We start from the raw sequence: 8,753 nt of genomic DNA, 5'->3' as shown, positions 1-8,753 counted from the left end.
GCAGGTCGCAGAGAATGGGGGTGAGAGAAGACTCCAAACCTCCCTCCACCCGCTCATTGTAGTGTTGATGCATGTGTGTTCTAAGGTGCTTACTAATCCTCACACTCCCTTGCTTCATTGCTCACAAAGCCTTAGGGTGCTGGCCTTGGTCGGACCCCTGCTTTGTGAGGAGTTTTGTGTCTTGACATTAGTGGCATCTCTCTCCTCAGGTGGCCATCTTATTATTGTGTACAAGCAGGATGAGTTTAGGACCCAGTGATTTTTAGTGTGTGTTTGTTTCATAAATGACAAAAGACAGCACGCCACATTGTGAAGCAGGAGTGTCATCTCCTTATTGATGGAGATGATAAGATGTGATAACGGGATTAAGCGGAAATTACCTCAGATTTAAAAAGATCTTGTGCGCGAGTGCATGTTCTGTGATATCAGAAGGCGAGATTAAACTGTCAGCTGTGGGTGAAAACATAAGCACAACAAGTCTCATTAAAATATAAGAACAAACAGTAAAGGTTCCCTGCAAGAAAGCCGCCTGTACAGTAAATCACATCCAGCTGGTGATTATATGAGGGAGTTAAAGCCGTTTAAGAAGGACAGACAGTTTGGGGTAGATTCCATTACAGGAGCAACTCTTATATACTGTCCACAGATTGGCTGTGTGTCAACCAACAAGGTGAAAGCAAGGAGGGAGCCATCATCTCAGATATTTCCACTTGCAAGTAAATGAGGGCACAAAGCCCGATGATTTAACCTCATTCATGGAGAAAAGAAGCCAAGATTTCAAACAACGCAGGAAATTAAACAATTAAACCACCAGATTGCAGGAAACTCTTGTTAATCCAGAATTTTTGGAAAGATTTTCAGTTTCTGAACTCCCGCTGATATTACCACCTCCCACACAGCCCCCACCTGCTTTGCCCTGGAGGCTTATCAGGATGCAGCAAGCATCTTCTGCAGGATTTCTGTCACTGGCAGGCAGTGCTCCTGTATTCTGACCCTCCCCGCAATCTACTGATTCGCAGGCTGTTGCTCACACAAAGACACAAATGCCAGCAGGAAATGAGCATCTTTTTTCTTAAAAAAACAAACTTGTTTGATTAATTTGTCTTGTTGGCAGGGCTAACAAAAAACAATAAAACCATCAGGGATAAAAGGCAAAATCATGTTTCAGACATTTAAAACAAGAAAAAAAATGCCATCATATATTGTAGGTGATACGAGTTTTAACACTTGTATATTAATGTGTGGTTACCAGCTGAGGTTTCTACTCTGAATAATAGAAAAAAATGAGTGCTTGCTCTCATTCGATGAACAATGCTGATATGCGGTTCTGCACTTAAAGAAATCATGAAAAAATTATAAAGCAAAAGTAAACTTCTCGTCCTCGACTAACCCCTGACGTCTCGTAGCAGTGGACCGAGCAGCCAAATGAGTACAGGACATGATTTCTGAGGCAGACCGTGGTTTAGGTGGTACTGGGCTCTAATATTCACAGAGTCATGCATCACCAAGCTGCTTTTCTAATATAACTGTGGCAGTTGGCAGCACCAGATGTACAGTAGAATACTGCTGGCTGACTGACAATCTTGATAAAACTTGTATCGGCTGTGCAGGATATTTCTCATCCATCCTTTTGTCATACAGCAGCTGAATCTGTAATCATATTTCAAGAGTACTGTGCTCCAAAATACCAGTGTTGTGGCTTGAAGCTGTTAAAATGCAGCACAAATGAATGGCTGCCGTAGATAAGCAATATCAGTCTTGCCCCCAAACTCTTTCATAATGCTGATTTAATTCCAAGAAAAATGTTGTATGAAGCAAAACACAAGATAACATGTCGATTGGGGAAATAGAGATAGCAAAATGCCTTGGATGGAGTGCAGAATGCTTAATCAGATTTTCTAAGTGCAGCTCATGATTAAAAAATGAACATTTAAACAGTAACTGCAGCTGGAAAATACACTGCTTTGTTTCTGTTTGCCTGTTCAAGCAAAGGAACAAAGAAACAACTAAATTCAGTGAAGAAAACAAACAATTTTCCAAAACGATATCTGCATTTTATTTATGCTTTGATAACTAAATAGACCAGGCTATTACCTGGAAAATGGAGACAGGAAAATCAGGCGCTGCTGAGTGTTTTATATGAAAGAAAGAAACAATCAAAAACAGTCGGATCAACACGATATTAATAATATGACAATATATCAAGAAGAATAGTACGTTTTCTTTTACATCACCTCTACATACTGGCGGTATTGTGCTTTGATAAGACTTTTGCAACTAACACAGATACAGAAAAAAAAATGTAACAACCCCACACAAGGATTTTAGCAATCAATCATTAGGAAACAAAACAAAGAAACAAAGAACAGAAAAACCCTTCTCACTTCATCCTGTGGTCACATGTGAAAATGAAAAAGAAGTGAAAGAATGAAAAAACAAAACAAAATCATAAGAAATGAAATTAGGTGCAGCTCATCCATTTGTGCAATCAACAAAACACTCAACATACCTAATGTTGCAACACTGTCCCTTCACACACACAAACGCACACAGGAATATATGGCATGTATCATTGTCATGTTTCTGTAAATGAGGCAGACTTGGTAAATATAATGATTAAATGTATATAAGTCTATATATTAAAAAAAAAAAAATCAATCAAAATTAGAAATGATATGAAAAAAAAAACATGCACTGGACAAATACAAGCATGCATTTACATGATGAGACCTGAAATCTTCACCAGTACATTAAATGGTAGATGATGCACCTCTACCACCGTCGCCACCTCCACTTACATCGCAACCCCCTGAAAGTATTTCCTGCACACGCAACTACACTCATTGTGAACAAAGATACATTCGCAAACAAAGTACACAGAGTCCAGCGGTTGTTTTATGAAGCACTGCAACAGTTCTAGATGTTGCTACATGTGGAGTAAGCAGTATGAATATTCGTCACACTAGCAAGCCGGTGTTGTGTGAAACCATCATGTGTTGCTGTGCTATATAAAGGCATGGGGGCTCTTTTTTCTGATCTACTGTCTAGGGTGAGATAACTGTACATTTTCCCTTATTTATTTCTTTATTTTTTTGTCTTTTGAAAGAGAGGTCCATGTTGGCAAGGTTTCTCCATGAGCATCCTTTTCGGCAGTAATCCAGAGGAAAAACACAGAAGAGTGCTGCATGAAATGTTCTCCGGAAAAATTACAGATTTTTTTTTTTTTTTAAACATTTAGGACTTCCTCTGACAAATTCTTTGTCACGATTGATTCGTCCATTTTCCTCAGTTTTCATGTAAAAAGTGCATCTGTTAGATTAGTATCAGTTCCTCGCCCTCCCTGCGTTGGACAGTTGTCGTTGTATGGTGGCTTTGGTTGCATAACACGCACTTTCACCTGGGTTCTGCTCAGCAAGTGAAGTCTTCAAAGTTACCCTGGCCTGGATGATGAGGTAGCATATTGCCAGGATACGTTGATGGTGTACGCAGGTTCTCACAAGGAGCCTGAGAGAGAAATGGGATGAGAGAGGCAGACAGTCAAAAGGCAGGTAAGAGAAATGATCAGCAGAAGATATAGCATTGAGATCGAAGGAGCATAAATGTGCAAGAAAACCCAAATAAAAAGCTCATAAACACTTTCACAGGAAAACATGACATGAGCAACAATTCGGGCTGAGATGAGCGAGGAAATCAATTCTTCAGGAATACTTTGAAAAATGCTGAAAATAATGGTGAACAGAAAAGGAGAGGACTACAAAGTGAAGATCAGTTGTGGAGAATATCTTTCCCTTCTCTGTCTGAGGTCTGACTTACAATTAAAGTGAACTGGCTTCATTTACACTTGGAAATAAGTGAGCTGTCACACCTTCCAAAGCTTTAATTCCGGCCTGTCCCTGCTGGTGCTGTCCCCCAGCTTTGATTAAATTCCAGCCACTTTCCGCTCTCCTACTTCTCCCTCTCAATTTTCTCCCCCTCTCATCCCAATCACTTTTTCACTCTCTACCGTGTCTCTCAAGTCCCCCCACCCAAACTTCCTCCATCTCTATCTCTTCTCTCTCATTTGCTCGTCTTCCTACCACCACCCCACCACCTCCTTGATCTCGACTCCAGTTGAGAGCAGTGAAGACAAAGCAGAGAGTGTGCCCCTGTCAACGCAATGCCGTCTGACACAGTGAAAGTACTTAACAGCACACTACTGACATGGTGTTTCACATCATCCAGGCTCAGCACAGCTCCCCGGTCATTGTTTTTGCGGCCTTTGTGTTTCTTCTTCATGCACCGGCACACCTTGTATTTGATCACCTGAAAATAGACGAGCACACCTGTTACCAAAAAGTACTTTTTGCTTCTGGTGAGCATCCAAGTATTCTGTTTTTGGTTCATCATAGTTCAAACCCACATACTTGACTGGAATAGAAATGTGATTTATTTTATGTATCTATAAATATGCTTGCACGGTGACCCTGCACATGAGCAGTAGCTGCTTTGCTCTGCCCATCTCTCTCTCTCTCACACACATTTCTAATCAAGGACTAACAGACACACACATAAAAACACTTAGTACTTCAGTTGTAAGAGAAGGGAGGGAGGAAGTGTGGAGCACAGAGTTACTCTAATGAGAGTGGACATAGACATCCTGACTAATCTAAAATATAATACATCCAAAATGTTAATGTATTCAGCGTTGCTACTGCTAAGATGTGAGTGCCGTGCAGAAATGCAGAAATGGGCTGCAGGGTTGTGAGGGACAGAGCGTTCGTCATGCTCGCTAAAACACGTCCTTGTGCGCATGGTAACACTGTGTGAAAAATGAAATTTTGCCAGCAAGTCATTCTATTTTGCTGGAGTAGCACAGATGACCATAAAAACACAATAGATATTAGTTTTTTACCTCATATAGATAGTCAATGAGTTCAAGAATGGTGAGGATGCTGGCCCCAATGAAGAGACCCATCTGACCACCAATATCACCTGCAAAGAAAAATAAGGAAGCAAAACTTGTACCTGAATACATTCATGAAACACAGGTCAGCTTTCACACACACTTTGCGTCTTTTTTTACATCTAAAAGGTGAGAAATGTAACAGCAAATATAGACGTTTGCAAATATGCAGTTAAAAAGATTAAAGAGACACTTTTGTGTCTCTTCTGGGACCTGAACACCTCATAAAAAATGCAAGCACTTGCGCTACTGTCATTTTAGATACAAAGCAACTGTCATGCTGCATACTGCACATTATCTCTTCCTAAGAAAACACTTGACAGCCATTTCCTTACCCAGAAGGCCTGCCAATTCATAGGCTTTCTTTTGTTCGATGGTTTCGTAGTTCAGCGCTTCAAAGTAGATATCCAAAACCAGAATGTTATCACTGTTAACAGAAAGGGAAGCAGGCAGTTTTAATTCACATATTTAAAACTAACAGTTTACATTTCAAACACGTTTCTATCAGTGCGTCTTCAGGCAGAGGAGGTGATTGGTGAGTCTGCCACTTCCTGCAGATAACAGAGAAGATGCGTCAAGTTGAGCAAATAACCTGTCACCACTTACTAATTTCCCCTATGTGGGTCTGCCCATTGAGGAATACAAGGGAAATGATGGTAGCTGTTTGATTTCATACTGTGTTAAAGTCTAAAACTCAGGACTTCAGCATAAAGAAGAAGAAAGGGGATTAGTTTAAAGGCCCAGGGCAAGACAGACTATTATTGTAATTCTTAAATATCCTCTCTCTGGGTGAAGTCAGACTTTACACCCCACTGGGGTTGGGATCAAAACCACAGCTTGACTTTGTAGTTTTCCTTTTTTGGTACATGATTTTCAGTTTTATATCTTAAAATACAAGTCCTGCATTATAAGACAAGTGATAAGCTGCCAGTCCTAAGATCAACTCTGCTGAAGCCAAGGGCTCATTTTAAATGACTCGATGCAAATTGTAGCTGGTAACATGGTGATAATGTGGAGAACATTTTAAAATTGCGTGAGATCTTATACTTCAGGTCACTCTGACTGCACTGACTTCTTTTTTTAAAGCCCATCAGCAGTACACACAATGAGAAACAGTCATCAAACACTTTGAGGTCAGTGGGTCTCAGCGTTTATTCACCTGCACACTGATAATTACAAATCAACAATGGCTGTGTTCCATTAAGTGTCCCTGAAAGCCAGCATGTGCAATAAAACGAGCCTAGACCTGGCTCACTCAAATTAATCACAGCCTTCAAGTCAAAGTACAAATGTCACAAAAAATCATTTTAATGAAGGTAAAACAAAATATCATGTTATTAAATATGAATGAGTTGGAGTTTTTCAGCCCAGCAGGTTTTTGACTCTGGATGAATTTCAAAAGCATCCATCAGCTTCTGGAAGCTGTGGGAACTCTGTTCTTTCTGTCAGCTCTTGCCAACATTTTACAGTAGAGTGGATGTAATCTGCTGTTCCCCCGTTGGAAACTAGTAAACTATGTGGGCCTTTATAAGAGGATGGTCAAGGTGGCTGATGTAACCCATGAGATTTTGATATGTGAATTGGCAAATTGGATATGTCATGCCCACGGCCGTGAGATTATTTTAATGCTTGGTTGTGCTTTTAAATTATCTGATTTATGATTGACATAAAAACTCTTTCTGAAATGTGAATTAAACCTTCAGCCAGCCAGCCAACCATCACTGAGGTTGGGCTAAAGCACTGTAACATTGACACTGCAGCACGAGTACTCACACTTAGCCACTTCAAATTTTTACTAATTACTTTAACTAAATAAATGTAATTATTTACCTTTATGTTTCAGTTTCAGCTGCACACAACACACCTCCCTCAATAGTTTATCCATTTCTTCTGTCCGTTCAGACTGCTCTGGTAAATCCTAATTTGTTCTAAATTTTAACTTTAACTTTTGTGCAATTATGTCTAAAATTTGGTGGAACGGTAACATTGTCCTCAACTCCTCAGATGACCTCCCAGACGAGGCGGCGCACTTACCACTAAACCACCGAGCCCCCAGTATCATGTAGAAACAATACTAAATCAATTGTCCTGCAATAACTGAACAGTGAAAATATTAATATTTGGATTGTCCAAAATCAACAAATAACCTCACCATGCAACACATGTAGATATTCACTACATTAGGTACACCTGTTCAAGTGCTCATTAACACTAATCAGACAATCACATGTGAGCAACTCAATGGATTGAGGTTTGTACACATGGTGAAGACGACCTGCTAACGTTCAAACTGAGCACCAGAATGAGGCAGAAAGGTGATTTAAGTGACTTTGAACGTGGCATGATTTTAGGTAGTAGATTAGCTGGTTTGAGTATTTCAGAAACTGCTGATCTATAAGGATTTTCTTGCACAAAAGAGAAAATATCCAGTGAGTGGCAGCTCTCTGGGTGAAAATGCCTTGTAAGAGGCACAGGAGTGACCAGACTGCTTTGAGCTAGCAGGAAACAGTAATTCAAATTCAGTAAGTAATTATGATGAAGCTGAGGAGAGGCCAGCAAACTGATAGGAAGGCAACAGCGACTCAAATAACAACTGATTACAACTAAGGTAATGAATGCACAACCTGATGTTAGCAACATGTGCCCAATAAAGGGGCCAGTTAGTGAATATAAATGATGTAAACATGTTTTATAATCTAAAAACAGTCCCAGAGTCCCAGAGATGTGGATCTGATCACAATCAAATAAAATGTCAAAGTGTTATTTTAAAAAAACAAAAAAACAAAAACATAAATGCAAATATTTTTAGGCTAGGTGTAATTTGAACATTTACTACACATTCAGTTTTTCCCCAGATCCTAAAAAGACAATTTTTTCTACCTTTCACGATGTTCCAAATTTAGACATGAACAGCAATGATTGACAGGCCATATTTATTTATTATAAGATTATTTATTAAAAATTTTTATTTTAAAACTTTATATCAGCGACTTTTACCACTGGTACTGCTTTAGCTCCTGATATATTCTCTGGGGTACAGATGCTGCAGGTTTTCAGTCACTGATCTTCTATCTTGTTATTGTTACTGACATTCTTGGGTACTTTTTCCTGATCTGTAGGCCGTCAGTATGGGTTGTCATGCTGAAGTTTCAGTGATGCCTCTTGGCTGTCACATGTTCCTGCTGCTTAGTGGGTTAACCTGAGACACATCTGATCACAGTTGCTGTCAAACAGTGGATTAAGCTACATGTCTACCTTTCTTTCTCTGTTTGTGGTTCCCAACAGAAAGACGACAGACAGTCCACTGTCACGGACTTCAGTTTCACATCACCAGAGACTAAGAAGCCGGAATACCAAAACAAAGCTAATGTGCATCAGTATGACACCACTTGGAAATTTGGCCAGTCAAAGAAATGAACTCGATGGATTCACTTGTGTCCACAGGGAATTTCTTTCTGAAGGGAGAAGTGAAAGGTTTTTAACAGCAGTCTGGCTACATATGGTGTAATTATGCCTTCAACTGCTCTGCCGGGAGTGATAGATAAAAGATCCAACTATTATTGTACCCTCTCCTCATTTCCTTGAACTGCTTTTGATCTCTTCAGTACATTTGGCCAAGAAACACTCAATACTTGGTCGATTAATCAAGTTAAGCTCTGAATGTGAGTTCCTTGCTCTATTTTCTCCCCTCGATGAAACAAAAAATCCAAGTTTTAGAAAGTGAAAGGGTTACTACACTCACTGAGGAGCCTTTAAGGAAGTAAGTAAAAGAGAAAATCAACCCGAAACACATCGGTTCTGTTAGACAGAA

At 39.7% G+C, this 8,753-nt stretch overlaps 1 protein-coding gene across 3 annotated transcripts in view; it reads right to left on the bottom strand.

Moving 5' to 3' along the window:
- Positions 1-2,032: 2,032 nt before the first annotated feature.
- The window catches only part of asic1b (acid-sensing (proton-gated) ion channel 1b), a 183,486-nt gene continuing 176,765 nt past the window's right edge, over positions 2,033-8,753 (bottom strand). For all 3 annotated transcript variants that reach the window (XM_042228842.1, XM_042228841.1, XM_005943256.3), the window contains 4 exons: positions 5,278-5,369; positions 4,892-4,971; positions 4,201-4,302; positions 2,033-3,504 (listed from right to left, as the gene is read on the bottom strand). In XM_042228842.1, the coding sequence (XP_042084776.1) occupies positions 3,409-3,504; positions 4,201-4,302; positions 4,892-4,971; positions 5,278-5,369 (370 nt within the window). In that variant the 3' untranslated portion in view covers positions 2,033-3,408. The remainder of the gene's footprint in view (positions 3,505-4,200; positions 4,303-4,891; positions 4,972-5,277; positions 5,370-8,753) is intronic.

Source organism: Haplochromis burtoni, unplaced genomic scaffold (assembly GCF_018398535.1).
Source record: "Haplochromis burtoni strain Fernald_Lab_line unplaced genomic scaffold, NCSU_Asbu1 Contig_357, whole genome shotgun sequence".
Classification (NCBI taxonomy): Eukaryota; Metazoa; Chordata; class Actinopteri; order Cichliformes; family Cichlidae; genus Haplochromis; species Haplochromis burtoni.
This window is presented reverse-complemented; position numbering and strand designations above follow the sequence as displayed.